At 37.0% G+C, this 26,600-nt stretch overlaps 1 protein-coding gene across 4 annotated transcripts in view; it reads right to left on the bottom strand.

Moving 5' to 3' along the window:
• Positions 1–3,647: 3,647 nt before the first annotated feature.
• Positions 3,648–26,600, bottom strand: part of LOC138817019 (mitochondrial adenyl nucleotide antiporter SLC25A24-like) — a 51,267-nt gene continuing 28,314 nt past the window's right edge. The window contains exons 7-11 of one of the 4 annotated variants that reach the window (XM_070007383.1): positions 13,882–13,992; positions 13,464–13,631; positions 11,761–11,911; positions 10,444–10,550; positions 3,648–3,772 (exon numbers count right to left, since the gene is read on the bottom strand). In XM_070007383.1, the coding sequence (XP_069863484.1) occupies positions 3,767–3,772; positions 10,444–10,550; positions 11,761–11,911; positions 13,464–13,631; positions 13,882–13,992 (543 nt within the window). In that variant the 3' untranslated portion in view covers positions 3,648–3,766. Of the gene's footprint in view, positions 3,773–6,539; positions 6,589–10,332; positions 10,551–11,760; positions 11,912–13,463; positions 13,632–13,881; positions 13,993–26,600 lie in introns of those variants that run through there. The other 3 variants (XM_070007381.1, XM_070007382.1, XM_070007384.1) reach the window with 3 other exon arrangements.

Consider the following 26,600-nt stretch of genomic DNA (forward strand, 5'->3'; position numbering starts at 1 on the left):
GCGATGGTTGCACCACTGTGTGTTTGCCAAAAATAGTATGAGTTAATCTTTTATTTGTTACTTTTATTTGTATTATCTTTAACTAACTGTACAAAGATGGGGTAACCTTATTCTATGTGAAGAATCTCAATCAGTCCGATATTAATCATGGGCAAAACGGAATAAGAATGCTAGCTCAAAAGATCACTGTGCGGGCTGGGAATGTGGCTCAGTGGCAGAGAGCTTGCCTAATATGCATGAAGCCCTAGGTTCAATTCCTTAATACCACATAAGCAGAAAAAGCTAGAAGTGGTGCTGTGGCTCTCAAGTGGTAGAGTGCTAGCCTTGAGTAAAAGAAGCTGGGGGACAGTGACCAGGCCCTGAGTTCAAGCCCCAGGACTGGCCAAAAAAAAAAACACTGTGGACATCAAATACTACATAAACATTTAAACTAAGTCTTATTGTTTACAATGTGGATCACAGAGCAGCAACATTGATGTCATTTAGAAACTAACTTCTCAGGCCTGTTCCAGGCCTGCTCCAGGCCTACTAGATAAGAATTGCCTTAGGGCCCTGGTGGTCATTTCATGAAGTGAAGCTTGAGAAGGGCTTCTAGTATAAAGTGGTAACTCCCCAGAGTGGCTTGCACACTGACTGGGGCCTGTCTGAAAATTGTTACCTGTCTCAACAAGGTAAGAAAGTGGGAAGGATTTAGAAACTTCATAGCAATTTTGTATTTGTTGAACCCAATAATAGGGCTCTCTTTTATTTCAATTGTTTAGGTTTTTTTATTTTTATTTTTTGTTGGTCACAGGCTTTGCTCTCAGGGCCTGGGCACTGCCCTGAGCTCTTTCACTCAAGACTAGTACTCTGCCACTTTGACAGCTCTACTTCCAATTTTCTGGTAGTTAATCAAAAATAAGAGTCTTACACACTTTCCTGCCTAGGCTGGCTTCAAACCATGATCCTTAGATCTCAGCCTCCTTACTAACTAGGATTACAGTTGTGAACCACTGGCACCCAGCTAACTTCCTTTTGGTTAAACAAAACATATGTATGTATGTAATATATTGAGAAACACTATACTGATTGTTATAGCAATAAACTTTTTTCCAAGCCAGGCACTTGGATAAGGACAAGACAGGATAAGGACAAATATGGAAGATAATTCTGCATTTTTAAAAATTTATCTATATAATTATAGGTCCTTAAAATATACTAACAAAAGGTAAAGAACTAAAATATGATTTATGTCCAGGTGTTACACTTAAGATACATTTTCTTGTCCATATTCATTTACTGGGTACTCCAATGTACTAAAATGAATCAATTAGAGAAATTTAATACATTTTAAAAAATTATTTATATATTTCAAAATATATCAGCATAATAATAAAGCCAAATAAATAATAAAGCCAAAAGTTTGTACTGGACTTTTATAATTCCTGTAAATGATTTTTTTTCTAAGTATCTCAGTCATACCTTTAAGTCCTGAGGTTAATAATACTTGATGCTGCAAAAAAGGCCACAAGATAGTTTAATTTTTTTAATTTTGGTTAAAATGTACATACTCTAAAATTTACCACCTTACCCATTGTAAGTGACACTAGTGTACACACATCTCCAGAGGTCTTCAACTTGCAAAAAATAAAATTCTATGCCCAAATATTGACTCTGCATTCCTCTTCTCTCCAAGCCTCCGATGACTAACACATTCTACTCTGTGTCAATGTCTTCAATTACTCTAATTACTTCATATAAGTGAATCATACAGTATTTGTCCTTTTGTAATTAGCTTATCCCAAAGGTTCACTCTATACTGTAACATGTATCAGAATTGCCTTCTTTTTAGGGTAAGTACTATTCCATGGTGCATATGTGTACCAGAGCACCTAGCCATACTTCTGTACATAACCATTTGTGTTGCTTCCACATTGGCTGCTGTTAAAACATGAATAAACAGATATTTCATTTGAAGTTTTTTTTGAAATACATCCAAAAGTAGAACTGTTGGACTGTTGTTTTCCAAAACAGCTGTACCTGAGGTTCACAAGGGCTCTATTTTTCTACATCCTTACCAAAACTTGCTAGTTTTCTGGGATTTGTTGTTGTTACTGTTGTATTGTTATTGTTGTTGCTATTGTTGTACTATATTGCTAATAATAGTTATTTTAGCATATATAAAGCACAACTTCCTGGATGTTCTAATTTGAATTTCCCTAATGACTCACAGTGATATTGAGCTATTTTTAATTGTGCTTATTAGCTATCTGAATATCTTCTTTGGAGAAACGTCTATTTGAGTCCCTTTCCCATTTCTGTTTATTGGAGATGGTAGGCAATTGCTCTTGGTCCAGGTCTCCAGCCTCCTGCTCATTTAAAGTCATACCTTGTTTTTTATTGAAATTATATATTCTAGAAATGAACACCTTATTGGATAAATGATTTGCCAGTATTTTCTTCCATTCCATAGCTGTCTTTTCATTATTTTGTGTCCTATAGTGCACAAGGGTTTTACTCACATAACCTGATTTATCTTTCTTTTTCCTTTTGGTTGCCTACAGTTAGTTTTGTAAACCTTGAACCATTCTGTTGTCAAAATGTAGTGTTTTAGAAATTGTTACAGCATTGTTACAGAGGTTGACTCTGTAAAGATAATTTTATTATGTGTGTGAGGTTGACTCTGTAAAGTTAATTTTATTATGTGTGTGTACACAGTATACTTATTATCATATACACTTTCTAATTTTTATATTCTATTTTATATTTTCATGTAAACCTCATAAGTAATTTCAGTAAGATATAGAGGTAGTGCTTCACAAGCTACCAACCTCCTCAAACCTCTATAAGGGACTCATTGCCTTCAGTTAGGTGCTTATCACTGGAACAATGAACAATATCTGTAAACCAAGGTTTATGGCAAAGCATTATAATTTCCATTGTTACCAAAGAGAGAGGGGAGAAGCAATACAGATGTATAGGTATGCTTTGCTGCTTGAGTTTAATTGACTTCCATTTCAGTATGTCAAATATTTAATTTGTCAAATGTTTAAAAGTCAATTCAACTTCCTTAAAAATCAAGACCAAAGAAAAGGAAAGGAAGAATGATGGGAGTTGGTGAATATTATAGAAGTACTTAATGAACATACATGAAAAATAACATAATAAAACTCAAAATCTCTATTAAAAGAAAGGAGGAATTAAAGGGCAAAACAGAGGGGGTAAATTTGACCAAAGTTATATGTATGTATGTATACATATATGTATGCATATATGCATGTATAAAATTACATGAAATATCACAATTTATGTGTTAAATTGATAATCAATAAAATTGTAAAGCCCAAAATATACACAAATATGTGCACCAATAAAGAAAATTTAGAAAAAAGGACAAACCACCTCTTGAATTATTTATTCTTCATATAAAAGGATATTTGCTCAGTAAAATTTCTAATGGTTTTAATTAATGTGTATAATAGAATATTTTCATTAAATTGAGTTAGATTCAAAAAATGGCAATAGGAAAGTGGGATTCAATTAATGAAAACTAAATTCACAAGCAATATTGGAACAGCACAAATTTTATAAAAAGTAATGAAGAACTAACAGACAACAAAAATTCAGACTATAGATATCCTATTAAAAATGAAATACAAGAGATTCTTCAGAATTTCCACAGCTAACAAAAAGTCAATTCTGTGACTACTGAATTCCTCACCCATGCTGCAAGTGGATTAAAAGAGGGACTCCGAGACCCTCGTTGCTCTGAGTACGATCTTCCACTTCATCCCTATCAAGAGGAAGAGAACTCATCTCTAACTGCTGTTAAGTACATTCAAGGTTTTAAAAGTTTTTTGCTTTTTGGTGGTTGTTATTTTTTGTCAGATACTGTTTTTCTTAATTCTGAATTTTCTATGTAATTCTTTTATAATTTTCATTTCTCTACCAAGATTCCCCAGCTTTTGACCCATGTGATCATTTTTCCCTTAAATCTTTTAACCAATTTATGGTAGTTTAATAATCCCATTATCTGCTATTTCCAACACTTAGATTTCTTGTAAGCCTACTTATATACAGGGCATCTTCTGGTGATGTTTCCCTGCTTTTTCTAAGAATTGGTTACTTATCAATGTAAGTCAGTGATCACATAAGTCAGGTTAATTCCAGCAAGCAAAATTCTGATTTCTGACTCCAAAAATAAACTGAAAAGTCTGTAGATAACTCTTCAGAAAATTCTGCTATCAAAAGAGGTAGTGAAAGCCAGGCGCCAGTGGCTCATGCCTGTAATCCTAGCTACTCAGGAGGCTGAGATCTGAGGATCACGGTTCAAAGCCAGCCCGTGCAGTAAAGTCCATGAAATTCTTACCTCCAATAAGCCACCAGAAAACCGGAAGTGGCCCTATAGCTCATGTGGTAGAGCGCTCGCCTTGAGCTGAAGAGCTGAGGGACAGCACTCAGGCCCAGAGTTCAAGCCCCATGACCAACAACAACAACAAAAAAGAGGTAGTGAGCCAGGCACTAGTGGTTCATGCCTAGCTACTCAGGAGTCTGAGATCTGAGATCTGAGGATTCAGCCCAGGCAGGAAAGTCCATGAGACTCTTATCTCCAATAAACCACTACAAAACTGGAAGTGGTGCTGTGGCTCAAGTGGTAGAGTGCTCACCTTGAGCTGAAGAGTACAAGGACAGCACCCAGGCCTGGAGTTCAAGCCCCATGACTGACAAAAAATAAAAATAAGAGACAGCGAAATGGGGTAAAAACTGGAAAGGGGTTTATAAAATGTGTAAGATTTATGAGATAAAAGAGGTAAGAACATATTTGTATGTTAATATCCAGTGGAGACAAAAAGTGATTGTGAAGGAAAGAAAGGATTATTAAGAGCAATGTCTATAAGTACACTAGAAGTGATAGGATCAATAGCATGCAAGAACATACTGGCTTTGACTCATCATGGACAATTCATCACATGATAGGAGGGAAAGATTAATATATGGACAACAATGTAAGTAGGTAGAGGTATACTAGGAGCTTATGAACCTATCTTCAGTACTTTTCTTTTGGGGGCTTTAAAAGACATTTATTTTCTCATGGTTTGGAAGACTAGAAAGTCCAAAATCAAGATGCCAGAAAAGATGCCAGAAACTAACTGCTGGGTACCAGTTTTGCATAACCATAATCCTAGCTACTCAGGAGGCTGAGATCTGAGGATCAGAGTTAGAAGCTAGCCTGGCAAATTCAAGAAACCTTTATCTCCAGTTAACCAGAAAAAAAGTCAGAAATAGAAATGGGAGAAGCTCAAGTGGTAAAACACCAACCAGCCTTGAAAGGAAAAAGCCAAGCAGAGTGCAAGGCCCTGAGCAAGCATGCGTGCACGTGTGTGTGCGCGCGCACACACACACACACACACTTATCATCTGAAAGTGAAGATGGATAGGAACTATTGGAAGTTTTAAGGAAAAAGAAGAAATACAGAATAGATTTAAAGATCATGAAAGAGTGACTGGAAGGCTGAGAATATGAAGTCTGACTGCTGGTGTGCATTAATGGCTCATTGAGATGTGTGGTCATGAGCTTACATGATCACAAATTTCAAGTGAAATTAGTGACATGGTTGTATAGCCTTCTTCGGCCACATTCAGCTATATAAAAGGGCCAAAGGAGGGCCAGTAGAGAAAAAGTGGATGGTTTTTTAGCCAAATGATCATAACAATGGAGAGAGGCACAAGGAGCTGAACATGTAAGGGAACAGTAATAAGTAGAGAATCAGAAAGAGGAAAGAAGACCTGAGGAAGGACCTGAATGGAGTGAGGGACAGTGAAAAGGTAGCAGATCAATGGACTCAAGTTTCCACTGAGCAAAAGGTGTTCGATTTCACATATGAAAATACTGAACCAGAAGGACAGATGGTGGTAGGAGACTGGAATTCTTAAAAAGAGAGAGTTTAGGGAGTGGTTTTTAGTAATTATGGATATTACTGGGAGTGGGCAGCTGAGATAGCCAGTGGAGGAGAGAAAACCAAGGAAATGAGACACTAGAGCATTGGAACCATGATCTTATGGGTATTGAAACCTCTAGATTATGACAACGTAGTGATGGAGTGTGCGCCCCTGAAGCAGGAGCCAAGATCTTCAAGGACTGAGAGAACAGGAGGGTTAACAGGTGACTCCAACAAAGGAATGTGGACACTAGCATGAGCTAACTTAAGGTTGAAACATGGAAGCTTTCTGAAGGAGGGAAATTTACTTTTCTGGAAATGAGGAAGACATTAAATCTGACTCCAGAGTCACTGTATTGATGTGCAATCTAGTTTTCCAGTATTCATTTAGTCCTTTGATGCAGACAAATCATAATCATAGCTCCAAGAAATCCCCTGTTTTCTAGATTTGCTTGCTCTGGTTACTACACCATTTTCCTTACTCAAGGAGTTTAAGGACATTCTAGTCAAAGTGGTGGTTTTCTCTCACAATGCTTCCTGCTCTTCCTGTTCTAATCTGTATTAACTTTGGCTACCATGATGAATACACTTGATGACTTAAAAAGACATTTATTTTCTCATGGTTTGGAAGACTAGAAGGTCCAAATCAAGATGCCAGCTAATTCAATTCCTGGAAAATATATAAAAATATATAGTCATTGTTGCAATGGGTCTACCTGTATCCCTATTTAAACAATTTGTTTTTTCCCTTCCCCTCCACAAATTATACCAACATCAAATACAGTGAAAACAGGGGTTATACTGTGGGGGAGGAACATACCAAGTGTTATATCGAAAAATGAACTTTACAACTTTGGGGAGGGGAGAGGAACAGGGGTGGGGGGGGAGATGGGAAGGGATGGGAAGGGGAAACAAAGGAGGAAGCAACAATGCTTGATAAGAAATGTACTCGTGGGCTGGGAAGGTGGCTCAGTGGTAGAGAGCTTGCCTTGCAATGCATGAGGCCCTGGGTTCGATTCCTCAGCACCACATAAGCAGAAAAAGCCGGAAGTGGCCCTGTGACTCAAGTGGTAGAGCACTTGCCTTGAGCTGAAGAGCTGAGGGACAGTGCCCAGGCCCAGAGTTCAGGCCCCACAACCGGCGGAAAAAAAAAAAAAAGAAATGTACTCGTTACCTTGCTCATGTAATTGTAACCCCTCTGTATGGTATTTTCACAATAAAAAATAAAATAAATAAAAATATATAGTCATGGTCCAGGTATATAACTGTCATATATATGCATATATATCCACAGTCCAGGCATATACACCTGGAAATATATATATGCTCACACTGCAGTTGGAGGCTAGCTCAGACATACACATGAGACCACATCTCAACCAATAGATGGGTAGGGTAGGATATGGAGGCTGAGATCAGGAGAAACACAGTCCCAGGGCAGCCCAAGAAGAAAATATCACAGGATGGATCTCAGTGGAAAAAGAGAGGCACGGTGGTGCAGGCCTGTCATCCCAAGTAAGACAGGACGTCCAAAATAAGCAGTCTAGCCATGGCTCAAGAAAAAAGCCATACCCTATCTCAAAATAATAACCAGCTGGGCACCCGTGGCTCACATCTGTAATCCTAACTACTCAGGAGGCTGAGATCTGAGGATCGCAGCCCAGGCAGGAAACTCAGTGAGACTCTTATCTACAATTAACCACCAGAAAACCAGAAGTGGCTCTATGGCTCTATGGTAGAACAATAGCCTTGAGCTGAAGAGCTGAGGGACATCGCCCAGGACTAGAGTTCAAGCCCCATGACCAACAAAAATAAATAAATTAATAATAATAATAATAATAACCAATGCAAAAAAGGGCTGGAGAGGTAGTAGCTCAGCAGTAGGATGCCTGCCTAGCAAAAGTGAGACTCTGAGTTCAAAAACAATAAAACAAACTCTATCAGATTAGTGTTATTCCCTTATAGAAGCCACATCTCCAATGACCTAACCAACTACCCTGTGGTAGTTGGTGGGCCTGTGGTGGGCCCTACCTCCCAAAGTCTCTACCACTTCTCAACATCTCCATAATTGGGGCCAAAGTTCCAGTACATGAACCCCAGTGCACCAACTACAACAATTACACCAACTTATCGTATCTCACTATATTTTCCTATACACAGTCACTTAACATGACCAGGCTAGCAGGATATAGTGGTACATGCCTGTAATACCAGCACCTGAGAGGCTAAAGTGGAAGGATCAAAAGTCTATATGCCAGGACCCAATCTAAAAAAACAGAAAAGACCCCAGTGCTACATGAACCTACTAAAGTAGTTTCATCAAATTGGAATGCTTCTAAAAACAAAACCTGTAAAATGAGGGCTCTCAGGGAATTTTCATACATTCCCATCACCACACTTCACAAGAGGTAGATCCTTCTCCTTTCTGGTGGTCTGAGGCCTAGTTTAGCCAAAGTTCTACAATTCTCCCAGTACATAACCCCTATTTTAGGTCTCAGTTTCTCTCTTTTTTTTTTTTTTTTTTTTTTTTTTGCCAGTCATGGACCTGAACTCTGGGCCTGGGCGCTGTCCCTCAGCTCTTCAGCTCAAGGCTAGCGCTCTACCGTTTGAGCCACAGTGCCACTTCCGGCTTTTTTCTTTTTGCTTATGTGGTGCTGAGGAATCGAAACCAAGGCCTCATGCATGCAAGGCAAGAGCTCTACCACTGAGCCACCTTCTCAGCCCTCAGTTTCTCTTTTTTATGTACAAAATCTCTAACACCTTCCATCTAAATTGGAACAGGACTGAATGGAATATTCTTCAGAAAAAAATTCTTCTTTGTTCAAATTCCACATCAATTTTCTCATTACTTATTTGGTTATTTCCAGGTGCTGTGATACCAAAAAGCAAGGTTTCCTGGACAAAGTTATGGTAAATGGAAAGAATTCAACTCTATTGTACATGAATGATTGTGAATTGTGATCTATACCTCACTTTTTTTTAAAGTAATTTTTGTTAGCCTACCATCAAGAAATTGACCATTTTGAGGAAATAGATAAAAGTCTAAATTTTGGATTCGCAAAGTTAAGAATCAAAACCTAATTTAGTGTGGCAGTTCTTCATCTGAGGGCTGGGCACCAGTGGCTCATGCCTGTAATCCTAGCTACTCAGGAGGCTGAGATCTGAGGATCACAGTTCAAAGCCAGTCTGGCCAAGAAAGTCTGTGAGACTTCAATTAACCACCAGAAAACCAGAAGTGGCGCTATGACTCAAAGAGATAGAGCACTAGCCTTGAGCTGAAGAGCTCAGGGACAGCCCCAGGCCCAGAGTTCAAGCCTCGGGACTCCCCCCCCCAAAAAAAAAATTCCAACAGAGAATATAATTTACTGTTTAGGCGCAATTACTTACAATTTCAAAGGGTTAATTCATCTAACTCTTAAAGTTGAAGTAAGAACTGTTTTACCAGGTATAAAATAATGAATTTATAAAATTCTTCCTCTCAAATGTTTTCAACTAGAAGAAAAACATTTGTTTGATGCTTATCTTTTCCTCTGTGACAAGCTCCTTATATAGTTAAGAGTATTGAAAATGAACCAACCATATATTTACAGACAAAAGTCCCCAGAAATAACAAAATATCTTATTATTATTCCATCTACAATATTATAGAAGAAATTCTAAGCTGGGCGCCGGTGGCTCACGCCTATCATCCTAGCTACTCAGGAGGCTGAGATCTGAGGATCGAGGTTCAAAGCCAGCTCAGGCAGGAAAGTCCATGAAACTCTTATCTCCAATAAACCACCAGAAAACTGGAAGTGGCACTGTAGCTCAAGTGGTAAAGCGCTAGCCTTGCACTGAAGAGCTGAGGGACAGCGCTCAGGCCCCACAACTGACAAAAAAGAAAAAAAGAAAAAAGTAACTATCTGTGCTGCTTCTCAAAAAAGAGAAAGAGTCTTGATGGGTAACTGTAAGATCAACTTTAAATATACATTTTTCCTCCCTTTATACATAAAATGTTCTCAAGCTCTCCTTAAGAAAGAAGTTTTGAAATACAAAAAAAAAAAAAAAAAGCCAATGCAAATCCCTGTAACCAACTAATGTTACTCTAGGATATGTTCAAATCCAATGTAAGACAAGTTTTAGTATTAGGCTAGTGGTAGAGCACTAAGGCCCAAGGCTTTGAGTTTAAACTCAGTATCACAAAAATCAAAACAAAACAGAAGTTTCATGTTAGGATTAAAGGGAGAGTAAGAAGAAATGCTAAATGAAGAAGGAGGAAAAAGAGGAGGAAGAAATCTATGGATATTAGGGATTTAAAATCATTAACGTTTCCAAGATCATTTAATTTATATATTTTATAATAAAGAAAAATGCTTTAACAAATATATTACAATTAATATGAAAAGGTAATATTGCCTTGTAACATAGGTATTACCTTGTAATTTAGCGATTATAGCAAAGACAACAATCTGATATTCTAAATTATTCCCAAAAGTGGTTTCACTGTTTCATGAGCAACACAGCCAATGCCTATTGCAGGAATCACCTTTAAGATGCTAGGGGTGAAGCCCCTAAAAAATCCCTTTTTTCCTTCTTTGTTATATATTTCGTGAATGAGCTCAGTCATAGGTAGTTTTCCTTTGTCAACCATGGCTATAAATTAAAAGAAAATAATAATAATATAATAATAATATAATTCAATATTTTAATCTTTAAACATTGAGATAGTCCATTTTTAATGAGGAGAAACTGGCATTACTTCAGAATGAAAAACAACTTATGTAACCCTACCACCACCACCATCTGTATAAAATGGTCCCATACAGTTCACTATGGTAGCTACTAGACATGTGGCTATTTAAATTTAATTAAAATTAAGTAAAACTAAAATTTCAGCTTCTTAGTAACAATAATATTTTTAGCGCTCATTAGTTTCACATGACTAAGGACATTAAATTCACAAGGAATGCTTACTGGAAAAATACAAATATAAAGTATTTCTATCACTACAGAAAGTGCTATAGAACAAATTGCAAGTCTTTCATGAGTAACCACCGAGAAGCATTTGGAATTGGGAATGACACAATCTGAAAGAAGAATAGACAGGTGATACAATGGACAGATAATTTCCCTACATAAGCAAAATATAAATCAAACCCGAATCTTATTCAAGAAAGAGAGAGAGAAAGAGATGTTAGACACTTACCACATTATCCCCTTTCAATCATTTACTCAAGAAGATAACAACAGGATAATATGGGGAGTTTTTCTTCTTGAAAAATGATGAGGGCTTTTTTCTTAAAATCTAAATCTCTAACATGGCACTCTGAGATAAACAAAGTAGATTTCATCCCCACTTGTTATCTCCTCTCTAGACTAAAAGAAAACAACTAAGTTCAATCCACAGATGTGTTGAGTTCTTGATGCAGAATACAGTAAGTATATCAGATTAAAGGCAAAACTGTATGCTCCCATGGAGTAATTCTTGATTCAATATGAAGAGAGCAAAGCTAATTAAAATTTTAATGAAATCATCAGTAATTAGATGAAGTATGGAGAGTGCCAAACATAACTTTTTCCTTTTCTTATGTGTTTTTATGTTTTACATTATCTTTAAATAGCTGTACAAAGGAGTTGCCATTCAACAAAGTAGTTTATAAATACAATGCATCTTGATCCAAACATAACTTTTGAGAATAACATCTGAAGCTCATTAAGTGTCTAGTCAATAAAACAATAAATTTGACTCTAATGCTTTTGATTGATCAATTCTACAATTTTTCTGTTTTTAAACCATTAGCTTATAAATATTTAAAGTATATTTTTAAAGTAGATAGTACTTCATTAAAAATGCCAAACTCACCTTCAACCTGCATGCGGGTTCTAAGGAGGTGTAGAGGGAAACTTGCTAACTGACCACAAGTGTGAGACAATGTACTACAGGCCAGCAAAATCATTATCCCAGGGTTTACAGACTTTTGTGCAAAATGTTCTAGCCAATAATTCTTCAAAAGCTGATAAAGAGAATGATATTTATCCTTTAACTACAATGCAACTGTCAGTAGAATAAAGCTTCAATAGAGAAGAGCATCTCTGCTGTCAAAACAGGGAGAGGACACGCAGATGTTTCCTAACGAACAACTCAAGTTTGTATTTCTGTGTGTTTTCTTTTGTCTTGTTTTTCCTTTGCTTGTTTGTTTTGGTTTTAAAGATGGTCAAAAACTAGAGTGAAATTCTGGAGATTCTCAGAGAGCTTAACAACACGTTGCAGAAAAGATGGCACAATCTACGGCAGGCTAACAAAACCATATTTTCTCAACTCTGAAGAAAGACACGTCTTTCCTAATTCCTTTCTTTAAATAAAAGTGACTGGGGAAAAACATTTGAGGTTTCAAAACTGTTTCTTAAAGGATGGCAGAAAGTTTATGTACTGCAACAATTACACAAATGTGTAATTTGAGGCTTCTGAAAAATTAAGTTCCAAAATTTCTATCCTGTGTATCCTTATTAAATCCTCTAACAATGAAAGCAGAAATACATAATGGCACTTTAGCATAAAAGCAAAAAAATACTCGACTATGAAAATGAAAGAACAGCAAAATCCCAATGTGCTAATATTAACAATTTTGTTTTAATAGTATCACAGAAGTAAGAAAACAAAAAGGTTAGAAATGCATGATATAATAATTGCTATTTTGAACACATAAAAAATGTACTTATATGCGTTAAGGTCCTAAGGACACATGGCTACTTTTCATATGATAGTGGTAGCATCTGCCAAAAATTCTACTGGCCTGTGTCCAGAGAGCTGTCCTCCCACATTGGAAGTGAATTCTTCTAATCACATGCTCTCACCTGGTTTTTACAATTAAATGGTAACTAATGTGAAGGTGGTCTTCCTGAAACAGATGTATAGTCAGAAAAATGAAATGATTGACAGAATGCAGAGTTACCCTTGATTCCTACCTGACAGGGCTTTTGCCCCATCTACTTTCATGCTGCCTGTCATCCCCTGCCTGACGGAGCTTTTGCTCTATCTTCATGCTGGCTGTCATCCCCAACCTCTTGTCAGATCCCCTACAATTCTGATAGTCATGATTTTGCTAGACTATTTGTTTTCTCAATCTTATCTGCACATCATATTTTTTCTGCATAGTGAGTTAAAAGCTTGAATCTTAAGGCTATCCTGGGATAATTATATCAGAATTGCTCAGGGTCTAGCCCAAGAATTCTGCTTTTTAAAAATACACACAGGTAGGTGATTCAGAGATGCATCCAGGGTTGAAAGCCAGGATACTATCAGAATTTATTTCTATAATTATTGTTGCCAAAAACTCATTTACAACAACAAAAAATAGCCAAACATAAAATTATTACAATGCCACATGTCTAACATATAAAACAAGTAGACAAATAAAAACATTCAGTTCACTTTGTGGTCCAAAGAAACTTGGACCAACTTTAGGCAAGGTCATTTATAACCATACTTTTAGAATTAAAAAAAAACAACTATTGTTCAGTATTTCAAAACTAACACATCATGTCCTATTTTGAGAAGGCACTTACCTCATAAACAGCAAGATCTAAGCTTGTATAAGGTACAATGCCCAGCATGTTAGGAACATATCCTTTGAAAAAGGTTTGGAAACCTTCTTTTCTAAAGAGTTTCATACAACAATCAATAACTCCAGAATATTCTCCAGTTTTGCCTACAGTCAGTCTGGTCTTTACTACCTATGTGTGAAAGAAAATAAGGAAATACTTATCAAATTTACCCAACTTTTCTATTGATCTGGTGCACCTTATTAAATCAGATTGCTTAAAAAAATTAAAGAAATCAAAAATGAGCATTAATTGTAACTTCTTAATTATCAACAACTGATACAATACTGAGGATTTCTGAATTTTGCTTGTTTATCCTGTGATGTTTCCACAACCAACAAAAAAAATACAACTGCAGTTAAAATTTTATAATGATACACACCTCCATAGGGTAAATACAGGTCTGGGCAGTTGCACCAGCCAATGAGCCAGCTATAAATCTTTCCAGAATTCCTATATTAGCACCATCATCAAAACTAAGCCATTTCTTATACTGCAAAAATAAAAATATAGAAATTCATATTGATAGTGAAATGTAATATATACTGTTCAAATTTTTAAATATTAATAGTATAAGATTTATATTAAAACATAACCAGATGCCTGATATTAGAACAACCTATAAGAATGTTTGAGGCTGGGAATGTAGCTTAGTGGTAGAGTGCTTCCCTAGCATGCATGAAGCCCTGGGTTCAATGCCTCAGTACTACATAAACAGAAAAAACCAGAAGTGGTACTGTAAGCTCAAGTGGTACAGTGCTAGCCTTGAGCAAAAAAGCAGCTCAGGGACAGTGCCCAGGCCCTAATGTCAAGCCCCAGGACGGGTAATAAATAAATAAATATATAAATAAATAAGTTTTTGATTTTAAATTCTAAACAAAAGCTGCATCTTAAGCCTCCTTTTTCTTGCTGAGTATGTCACTAGCAATATAAAATTATTTAAGCCTATTCACACATGTATTATTTCATAAGAGGCAGGCAAATAACACACAGGGCAGGAATTTCATCTTTTATCTCTTTTCTGTACTATGTTTACACATGGAAGACAATATTGTTTGGTTACTGGGCAACCAAAAATAGTAAATGACATGCGGCTTTTCTTGTTACAAGGGATACGATAGGGGCTGGGAAGGTGGCTCAGTGGTAGAGAGCTTGCCTTGCATGCCAAAGGCCCTGGGTTCGATTCCTCAGCACCACATAAGCAAAAAGAAAAAAGCTGGAAGTGGTGCTGTGGCTCAAGTGGTAGAGCACTAGCCTTGAGCTGAAGAGCTGAGGAACAGCGCCCAGGCCCAGAGTTCAGGCCCCACGACTGGACCCAAAAAAACAAAACAAACATACAAGGGATACGATAACAAGAAATGGGGCATTAAAGGCTATGCTGATGAGTTTTCAAATGGAAATCAAGACTAAAGGCCCCAATGTGGAAAAGAATTTAGATATATTTTGTCAGTGCCTCAGAGAGGTCAAGCTTAAAGTTGATGAACTAGTTTACATGGCAGAGGAAATTTCAAAGAAGCAATTCATTTATGTTGTATGATGGGTTGGCAGCTTTAAGCTAAATCTGCAATGAGAATAGGAAACAAAAATAAAAAATAAGTAAAATTTCATCAAATTATAAAGATTTTGCACAGCAAAAGACAATTAACAAAGAGGGTTGAAAAGAGTTATCCACAGAATGGCAGAAAATATTTGCAAACCATATATCTGACATGAGTTAATGACTAATTTATATAGAGCTCACACAATTCACTTAAAAATATAACTCATCTGATTTTAAAATGGGCAAAGGGCCTGAATAGACATTTCCTCAAAGAAGACATGCAAATGGCCAATAGTTTTAAGATAGGATGACATCACTAATCAGGGAAATGCAAACTAAAATCAGATATCCTCTAATAACTGTAAAAATGGTGAATATCAGAAAGTCAAAACTTTTGCATACTATTGATATTATCAAAGGATATTTACCATGATCCAGAAACCCCACTTTTTATAATCCAGCAATACTACTTCTGGATAGAGAGCCAAAGGAGACAAAACTCTACGTCTCAAAAAGATATCTCCACTCTCTATTTTAACATTATTCACTGTAGCCAAGATATGAAAGCAGCCTAAATGTCATCTGATGGATGAATGGCTAAAGAAAACATGCACAAATGTAATACAATAATATGGCACATGAAATATTCATCTTTTAAAACAAGTAAATCTAGGAGTTACTCACAGGTGGCAAAGTGAGAGCAGGTAACAATCTAAGCTCTTCCCAACTTAACAGGGATTTAGGATTCCAGCAGGCAATCCATACCAAGTTAGGTATAAGATATACACTAAAAAACAAGATTATATATTACATGCCTACAAAGACAGAAAACCAGTGAAGTGGCACCCACGACAATGACTGAGCTGCCAACTTAGCACTTGCCTTTGGTGAAGAATTAAAAGAGCCTGAAGGGAAAAGGCAGGAACAGGAACACCCAGCCAAACCTGCCACAGTCATACAGATACATAGATAATTCACCACACCATGGACAATCTAAATCATCACTAGAAATTCTGAGTATTTCCCAAAGGGAGAACAGCATCTGGCTAGGAACCCCTTCCCCCACCCAAGAAGTGCACCATCTTTGAAAGTGGCACAGAGGCCTTCAGAACACCTGGCCAGAAATACTTGCCAGAGAAGTGGCACCATTTTTGAAAGGGAAAAACGAATCTGATACTCTCCCCAACCAAAAGTGAAGTTGTATTTATATAGGAAAGTACCTATCTGTGATTTAAAGTACCTATCTGATTTAAAGTCTATGCAATTGTAGGCTTCTGTGTTTGTTGTTTTACTTCATATTGTGTCCTGTTGTGGTTTCAGTTTTAGGTGCTTTTATTCCATTGGTATTATTTTGCATTGGTTCATGTTGACTCTTACAATTGAATTACTTATCAATTATAAATATATCTAATCTCCTTTTCTAAACTACAATACCCTTCTCCATCCAAAATAAAGATATATTTAGATAGGGAATACCTACAACTGACAAGCTTATTAGAGAGTATTACTGTTTAGGGAGTCTGATGCATAGATTCATAGGTCTGTAGATAGACTACAAGGTCTGTCTCCCTCATTTGGTTCCTCCATTGCAGCTATTACCTACCTTGTTTTTCATCCTTCTTCAGCTTAATCTTCTATAACATTAAGACTTCTCTCACCCTTAGTTCTCTCTCAAAAACTGCTCCTCTCCAAACTTCCCCTGCCTAACAACTTCAATATTTTCAACTGATAGACAAGCATAAACATCACAGCATCTCAACATGACTAAACTCTAAACCCTTATCCTATACTTAATGCTCTCAAAAAAATCTGAGCCCAGATAAACAAATCCAACCAAATATCACCTGGCCATCAACTGGCTAACCAACCAACCTATTAGGAAGGCAACAGTCCCCCCAAAAATTAAAAGCAAAAGGGTTTACAAATGAAAAGAACAAACTATAGGAACACAAGGAAAATGGCACCTCAATGAAGCTTAATTCCCACAGAAAATAACCAGGTAATAGAACTGATAAGCAAGGACCTAGAAGACAGCTCCAAAATGCTTTAAAAATACTGCTGATAAATATGATTAATGAGAAGATAGAAAACCTACACAAAGCAATTGTGAGCATGATGAGATTAATGAAACATTAGTAAATGAATTCAGAGTCTTCAAACAGAAAGTTCAATGAATTCCAAGAGAAAGAAAGGAAGAACAATAAAAAAAATTGTCTCCCAGCTAAAGGATATGGGAGAAGATACAGATAAACAAATGAAGGAAGCAAAGAAGTTCATAAAAGATCTAAACCGGCATGGTGGCTCATGCCTGTAATACTAGCTACTCAGAAGGCTGAGATCTGAGGATCATGGTTCAAAGCCACCCTGGGCAGGAAATTCCATGAGACTCTTATCTCTAATAAACCACTTAGAAAATCAGAAGTGGTGCTGTGGCTCAAGTGGTAGAGTGCTTACTTTAAGCTGAAGAGCTGAGGGACAGCACCCAGGCCCAGAGTTCAAGCCCCATGACCAACCAAAAAAAAAATCTAAAAGAAAATTTCAATAAAGAAATAGAAGTAATCAAAAATGACCAATTACAAGGCAGAGAAATAAAAAAAGTAGAAAGTCATGACAGAAGACTAGAATAGATTACACAGAAGAGAGGGTCTCAGGGACAGAAGACAAGAAAGATACAATAGAAAAAGAGAAGACAAATATCCATAACAAATCCATGAAATAAGAAAGGAGCTTGCAAGAACTTCAAGACTCAATAAGAAGAACTAACTTAAGACTGGTAAGTATTGAGGAAGAAGAAAAGCAGGCAACTAAAGGGATTATGTAACATATTTAATAGAATTCTAGCAGAGAACTTCTACAACAACCAAAAAGATAGGCCCACTCAGAGATAAGAAGCTTTTGAACTCCAAACAGAGCAGGCCAGAAAAGAACATTCCACTGCCACACTGTAATCTTCCCAGGATGAACAGAGACCAAGGAAAGGATGCTTAAAGCTGTTAGAGAGAAAAAAATTGATTACATATAAAGGAAAACCAGTGAGAATTACTACAAATTTCTAAGCTGAGACCATGAAAGCAAGAAGAGCTTAGAATGATGTATGCCAATTAAAGGTACACAACTATCAACAAAGAATACTGTACCAGCAAAGCTCATTTTCATAACCAAAGGACAAATAAAAATTTTCCATAACAAAGAAAAATTGAAACAATTTATCTCCACCAAACCAGTACTACAGAAGATACATAAAGACATCCTGCATGTAAAGACAACAACAACACAATACTGATAGAGAGAACGAACCTTACCAAATAACCAGATAAATATAGTTAAGAGGAAGCTATAACTCATCTTAGAAAGTTGATAACATGGCAAGAGTTACCAAACACTTCTTAGTCCTAACCCTCAATATTAATGGACTTAGCTCTCTAATTAAACAACATAGATTGATGAGTTAGATCAAAAAACAAGGGATCTTACTGCCAAAAACAAACATTCTCAAAGTGAAAGTCTGGAATAAAGTCAAGCAAATGATCCCTATAAACAGGTCAGAGTAGAAATACTAATATCAGATAAAATAGACTTCAAACTAAAACTAGTAAGAAGAGACAAAGAAGGACATTACATATTAATAAAGGGAACTCTCCTACAGGAGGGTATAACAATTATAGGTATCTATGTACCAAATGCTGGAGCACCCAACTTCATCAAGCAAATAGTACTTAACCTAAAAACACATAGATCCAAACACATTGATTGTTGGTGACTTCATCCAGTTGAAACTCAGCAAAGAAAACTCAGACCTAAATAATTCCATTGACCCCTCAACTACAAATAACAGATATCTACAGAATATTTCACCCAGCAGCATCAGAATATACATTCTTCTCAGTAGTATACAGAACCTTCTCCAAAGTAGATCTTATTTTAGGTCAGAGAGCGAAATTGTGCAAATTTTTAAAAACTGAAATTATTCCCCACATCCTGTCAGACCACAATGGAATAAAATTAGAGCTCAACACCAAAAGTCATCATAGAAAATTCTCTAACTCGGGCTGGGAAGGTGGCTCAGTGGTAGAGCACTTCCTTTGCTGAGGCCCTGGGTTTGATTCCTCAGCACCACATAAGCAAAAAGAAAAAAGCCAGAAGTGGCGCTGTGGCTCAAGTGGTAGAGTGCTAGCCTTGAGCTAAAGAGCTGAGGGACAGTGCCCAGGCCCAGAGATCAGGCCCCACTACCAGACCCCCAAAAAAAGAAAAAAAATTCTCTAACTCATGGAGACTGAACAACACATTGCAGAATGACCAGTGAGTCACTAAAGAGATTAAAACAGAAATTGAAACATTTATGGAATTTAACAAAATTAACAAACAAAATACCAGCTCTTCTAGGACACAGTAAAGGAAGTACTCAGAAGAAAAATTATACTTCTGACTGCCTACATAAAAAAATTGAAATCTCAAATTAACACTTTAATGATGCATCTCAATCTCCTTTAGAAAACAGGAACAGCCAGGAGCTGATGGCTCACACCTGTAAGCCTACCTACTTGGGAGGCTGAGATGTGAGGGTTGCAGTTCAAAGCCAGTCTAGGCAGGAACGAAGTCCATGAGGCTCTTATCTCCAATTAATCACCAAAAAACCAGAAGTGGTGCTGTGGCTCAAGTAGTAGAGCACTCACCTTGAACTGAAGAGCTCAGGGACAGCACCCAGGTCCAGAGTTCAAGCCCCACAACTGACAACAACAGCAACAACAACAACAAAAAAAAAAAAAACAGGAAAAGCCAAACCCCAACAAATTAAAAAACTATTTCAGAAATAAATGAATTAGAAACTTAAAAACCATAGAAAGAATCAACAAAACAAAAAGTTGGTTCTTTGAATAAATGAAAAAAATTTAGAGACCCTTAGCAAATCTGGCCAAAAAAGAACACACCCAACTAAACAGAATTAGAAATGAAAATGGGAGCATCACAACATAAAAAGCAAGAGTCAAAACATTATAAGGGAATACTTTCCAAACTTTTATGCCAACAAATTGGAGAATGGGGAAGAAATGAAAGAATTCCTAGAGAATACTGATACACCCAAACTGAACCAAGGAGATTCAACACAACTAAATAGTCTCATAAAAAGTAATGAAATTGATACAGCAATAAAAGGACCTCCCATTCAAGCAAAGCCCAGGACCAGATAGATTCACAGCCAAATTCAAAGGAGAACTCACTCCAATTCTCCTTAAAGTCTTCAATGAAATTTAAAGGGACAGATCACTACCAATCTCATTCTATGAAGCCAGCATTAACACTCATCCCAAAACCAGATAGGGACACATCAAAGAAAGAACTATAGATCCATTTCTCTTTTTTTTTTTTTTGTCATGGAGTTGGAACTCTGGGCCTGGGCAATGTCCCTCAGCTCTTCAGCTCAAAGCAAGCACTCTACCACTTGAGCCACAACGCCACTTCTGGTTTTCTGGTGGTTTATTGGAGATAAGAGTCTCACAGCCCAGGCTGGCTTTGAACCATGATCCTCAGATCTCAGCCTCCTGAGTAGCTAGGATTACAGGCATGAGCCACCAATGCCCAACTAGACCCATCTTTTTGATCAACATTGATGCAAAACTTCTTAATAAAATCCTAGCCAACTGAATTTAACAAATCAAAAAAAAAACCATACATTATGACTAAACAGGATTCATTTCAGGAATGCAAAGCTGGTTCAACATACGTGAGTCAATTAATATAATTCAACATATCAACAAGGACAAGAAGCAAGGACAAGAACCACATGATCATCTCAATATATACAGAAAAAGAAATTAACAAGATTCAACACCTCTTTATGGTAAAACTTCTGGAGATGCTAGGAATCCATGGAACTTTCCACAATATAATAAAGGCTGTAAATGATAAACCAGCCTAATAGTTAATAGTAAAAGTTAAAATCATTTCCTCTAAAATCAGGAACAAGACAAGGATGTCCATGCTCCCCACTCCTCTTCAATATAGTACTGGAATTCCTAGCAAGAGCAACAAGGCATGAGAAAGACATAAAGGGGATCCAAATGCAGAAAGAAGTACAACTATCTCTCTTTGCAGGTGGTATGATATTGTATTTAAAGAGCTCTATAGGTTCTTCCCTCCAGTCACTTGAGCTTATCTAAAACATTGGCAAAGTAGCAAGGTATAAAAATTAGTAGCTTTTCTGTATGCCAGCCTTGAGAAATACAAGACTGAAATTAGAAAATCAACTCCATTTGTAGTAGCGTCTCTCTCTCTCTCTCTCTCTACACACACACACACACACACACACACACAAACACACACACACACCTTAACCAAAGTTGTGAAAATTCTCTACTATGGAAACATTAAAAATTTGAAAATGAAGTTGAAGCAGATTTAAGAAAATGGAAAACCCTTCCATGCTTCTGGATTGGAAGGATTAACATTGTGAAAATGGCAATATTGCCCAAAGCAATTTTAAAATTCAATGCAATACCCACCAAATTCCCACACTTTTCAATGATATAGAGAAAGTAATCTAAAAAATCATATGGGATAATAAGACTCCAAATAGCAAAAATAATCCTTAGCAAGAAGAACAGTGTTAAGAGGAATATCAATACCAAACTTCAATCTCTATTACAAATCTATAGAAAAAAAATTTTAAAAACAGCCTGCTACTGGCACAGAATAGGCCTGAGTACCAATGTAACAGAATAGAAGACCCAGAAATAAACCAACAGACCTATATCCACCTAATAATTGATAAGGAAGCCACCTAATAATTGATAAGGAAGCCAAAAGCATAGGATGGAAGAAAGACAACCTCTTCAACAAATGGTGCAGGCAGAATTGGCTATATACATGCAGACAACTGAAACTATATCCTTACGTATCACCCTGAACTAGGATCAAATTCTAATGGATTGTAAGGCCAGATACCATGAAAATATTACAGGAAGGGATAGAGGAAACACTAGGGCTCCTAGGCACAGGTTGAAACTTCCTTAAATAAAGATCCAGAATCACAGCAAATCAAAGAAAGACAGAATAAATGGGATTGCATCAAACTGAACAGTTTGTGCATAGGACATAGCTAGCAAGACAAATAAAAAGCATGCAGAATGGGAGAAGATTTTTACTAGCTACATCACTTTACATCACCTTTACAATAACAATTTTAGAAAAGAAAAAAAATGAAGTAAATCCTACCATTTTCATTGGGCACTGGTGATTCAGCCCTTGTAGTCCTAGCTACACAGGAGGGCTACAATCTGAGAAATAGGGTTCAAAGCCAGCCTAGACAGAAAAGTCTAGGAGACTATCTGCAATTGTACAGACCTAATGGTACTTTCTCCTGTGACTATAGATGAAGTGCCTGGCCAAGTTTATTAAACACTTGCCTAAGCACTAGTTCTTATCTCCTTTCACCCGTATCTCTAGTCACAATTGAAAGGTAAGCTGTTAACCATGCTAGTCTCTTTCTTCTTTAATCAATGGCCCCTTCTTTGCTTGATCAGTCCCCTAGGAATATACACATTGCTTCTTCTACAAAAAAAATGCTCTCTTGGTCCCATTTTTCCCTCCATTTAACATTCACTTTCCCTTTCACAGTATAACTTGTCTTAAGAATTATCAATCACTGTTGTCTGTGTTCCCCGCAGTCACTGTTACCATCTCACATACCATATATTTTATTTATTATTTCTTCTAATATATATTGTTATATAACTTCCATAAAGGCAGAAAAAAAATTTTTTTGATCGTTTCTTATTTGCTGCAACATGTACATTACTTTTCTAGCTGAATACATCAGGTGTTCAGGAAATATTTCTAGTCTAGAGGAGCAGCTGGGAGGTTAAACAAGCTCTCCCAAAGAAACCAGTTTTAGTGTTCCAGTGAAAAATCCAAGGCTAGAGAGTCACACCAAGTGTGCTATCATAGTACAGAAAGTTTAGCCAGAGAGAAAAAAATCAGAGAACTTGGTTAAGGAGACTGATTGGAGTACTTGCCAGTGTCTGCAGCAGCAGACAGCAGACAGCAGACAGACAGAGCCTAGACAAAGGCACCAGAGATGGTATATAAGTGGATTCTACTCACTGCCAGCAAGAACTGACAAGGACTGGATCTCTTCATCCTGCTGACCACAGACAGTTGCTGACTGTGGATGACCCAGAATCCAAGGGAAAGGCATGAGTACCCACCCCACAAGACAGTCCCACTCCTCACAGAGCAATGTTAGGAAAATAGCCAACTCCCCCACCACCAGAGAAGAACACCATCTTTTAATACAAAAACTGGGCCAGAGGAGCTAGCACATAACTCAGGCCTTAGAAGAAGACAATGGGAGCCATTCAACAGGTCAAAGGAACTTGACCAGCATGGCTCAGCTCCATCCCTGGGAAAGTTGCCCTTCCAGGCAGAAGGAGCTCTGCCCAGAGCAGGGAGACCTTCTTCACTGGGTAAATAAGCCAGAGGCAGCCCCATCCCTTTGCAGCATGGGCAGCTCTTCCAGCTGCAGAGGGTAACAGAAAAACCATTGGGAACTGGATTCCCATAAATCCTGAGAATGGCTCCATGCTAGGCTGTGGGAGTGTCTCAGGAGCTAGTTCCTCAGGGATAGCTACTGATTGCTGACAGGCCACCCTACCCACACCTAGCTCCCTCACAGCAACTCCAAGCAAGTGACACTCAAAGCAGATTACCCTCCCACTGAACTAGCCTGGGAGGAGAGTCATAAAGTCCACATGCCAGTAAGGCAGAGCTTTGTTCTGCCTGCTCAGATTTAAGAAACCAACTAACCACAGGAAAACTAACCACCACAAGCAAACAAGAGACTCCACCAAAAGAATGGTTACAGACACAGAGGAGACACAAGATTCCCCCCCACAAAAAAATCAAAGAATTATTCTTTCTCCCTAATTTTTTAAATTTTTTAAAATTGTTTTCTATATTTTTCATCATTTTTCTTTTTTTAATTCTCTTTTTATTCTTTCCCCTGTTGGTCCTTTTTCTTTTTTTGCTTTATTTAATTGCTGTTCTGTTCATCCCCAGATACATACCCATCTTCAATTATTAGACCTTATCCTTCATTGTGTGCATATGTAATTCAGATATCAATTACTTAATTCACAAACTACCAGCCTTAACTTCTTTAATTATGGCATTATTTCTTTATGCTTATATAATTTTAAGTGTTTCATTTTTAATTTTTTCATTTTTATTTTTTCTTTTTCTTTATCTCTTTTTTCCTTTCCTTCTTTTTCCTCTCTCTGAATTTAGGTCTTCCCTCTCTCCCTTTCCCTTATTTTCCCCTCACAATTCTCCATAGACCTATTAATTTCTGGTCTCCTGACTCCTTTTTTGAGTTTCTTAGTCCATTGATTCCTAGTTGTTTGTTGGTAAATTAGACTGCATCTGTACTCATTTGACTGCATCAAACAATCTATGCAACTACAGGATTCTGTGTTGATACTTGCCTTAAAATAGTGTTCTATTGTGGAATTAATTTTGCTTTCATACCCAAATGGGCAGAACAAGCCATAAAAACAAAAGATGAATGGCAAGTCCAGGTATCTCAACTCCCACTCATGATAATCAGGCAACAGAGCAGTTGATGAATAATCCAAATGAGAGCTCCCAAAATGCTCTATAAACACTACTGGCAAACATGCTGAATGAAAAGATTGAAAGTCTGCAAAAGGTTCTGTATGAGCATGATAGGGAAATGCATGAACATGACGAGGCTAACCAAAGATTAATAGAGGAATTGTGTGAATGTGATGAGAATAACCAAAGACTAATTAGAGGCATTCATGGAATCCACAAACAGAAAGCTGGAGGAATCCATGGAGTCCACAAAGGGAATGCTGAATGAAGTCCAACAGAAGGAAAGGAAGTCCAATGAAACTGAACCACTCAACTAATGGATTTAGGAGTTCTTTGCCACCTTGATTTGGTTTTCAGTGTTCACTCTCACTGAAAACCAAATCAAAGTGGCAAAAAAACTCCTAAAACAAAGCTCCAACAAAGAATTTAAAGCCATCATCTGACCAATTAGAAGGAAAGGAAATAAAAAACAAAGTAGAAAGTCTTGACAGTAGGTTAGACCATACAGAAGATCAAATCTCTGGAATTGAAGACAGCCTAGACATTATAGAGAAAGAACAGACAAGTATTCAAGATGAATCCAAGAAATATGATAGATCAATTCAACAGATAGAAGATTCCATCAGTGTTGAACCATCAGTGGATAATGGGAGAGATCAGAAAAGAAATTCTAATGTTTATGATATTTAAATAAACACACAAATTACCAGCTTCTCTGGAACACAGCAAAGGCAATACTCAGAGGCAAGTTTATAGCTCTGGGTTCCTACATCAAAAAATTGAAGAGATGTGAAACCAACAATTTAATGAGGCATCTGAAACTCCTTGAAAAAGAGCAATAAGCCAAACCCCAATCCAGTAGATGGAAATAAATAATTATAATTATAATTAAATCAGAAGTAAATGAATTAGAGTCCAAAAGAATAACAAGAATCAACAGAGTTGGTTCTTCGAAAAAAATTAACAAAATTGACAGACCTTTAGGAAATCTTATCAGAAAAAGAACACACCCATATAAACAAACTCAGAGATGAGAATGGAAACATCACCACAGAATCAACCAAGATCAGAACATTATAAGGGAATACTTCTCAAACCTTTATGCTAATACATTTGAGAATCTGGATGAAATGGAACAATTTCTAGCAAATATTGACATGCCCAAACTAAACCAAGATTATTTGAACCAATTTAACAGACTCATATCAAGAATCAAAATAGAAACAGCAAGAAGAGTCCTCCCACCCAAGAAAATCCCAGGACCAGATGGATTTACAGCTGAATTCTACAAGGCCTTCAAACAGAACTCACACCAATACTCCTCTAACTCTTCAATGAAATCAAAAGTGAAACTTTACTACCAAATTCTTTCTATGAATCCATCATAACCCTCATCCCCAAACCACAGGGACTCACCAAAGAAAGAGAACAATAGACTTATTTCTTTGATGAACATAGATTCAAAACTTCTCAACAAAATTTTGGCCAAGTAACTTCAACAACACATAAAAAAAATCACATCTAAAAAGAGCAAGGATAAGAACCACATGATTATCTCAATAGATGCAGAAAAAGCATTTGACAAGATCCAACACCCCTTTATGATGAAAGCTCTAGAGAAACTAGGAATCAATATAATGAAGGTATGTATGACAAATCTACAGCCAGCATTATAACGGTGAAAAGCTAAAGCCATTTTCTCTAAATTCAGGAATGAGACAAGGATGTCCGCTGTCTCCACTCCTCTTCAATTTAATATTATAATGTCTAGCTAGAATAATAAGACAAGATGCAAAAATAAAGGGGATCCAAATAGGGAAAGATGAAGTAAAACTCTCCTTCTTTGCAGATAATATGATCTTGTATTTATAAAACCCCATGGACTGGGACTCCACTCTCAAGTTACTCAAGCTGATCCAAAACTTTAGTAAAGTAGCAGGCTATAAAATTAA

Source organism: Dipodomys merriami, unplaced genomic scaffold, assembly GCF_024711535.1.
Source record: "Dipodomys merriami isolate MVZ:Mamm:240054 unplaced genomic scaffold, mDipMer1.0.p SCAF_7, whole genome shotgun sequence".
Taxonomy (NCBI): Eukaryota; Metazoa; Chordata; class Mammalia; order Rodentia; family Heteromyidae; genus Dipodomys; species Dipodomys merriami.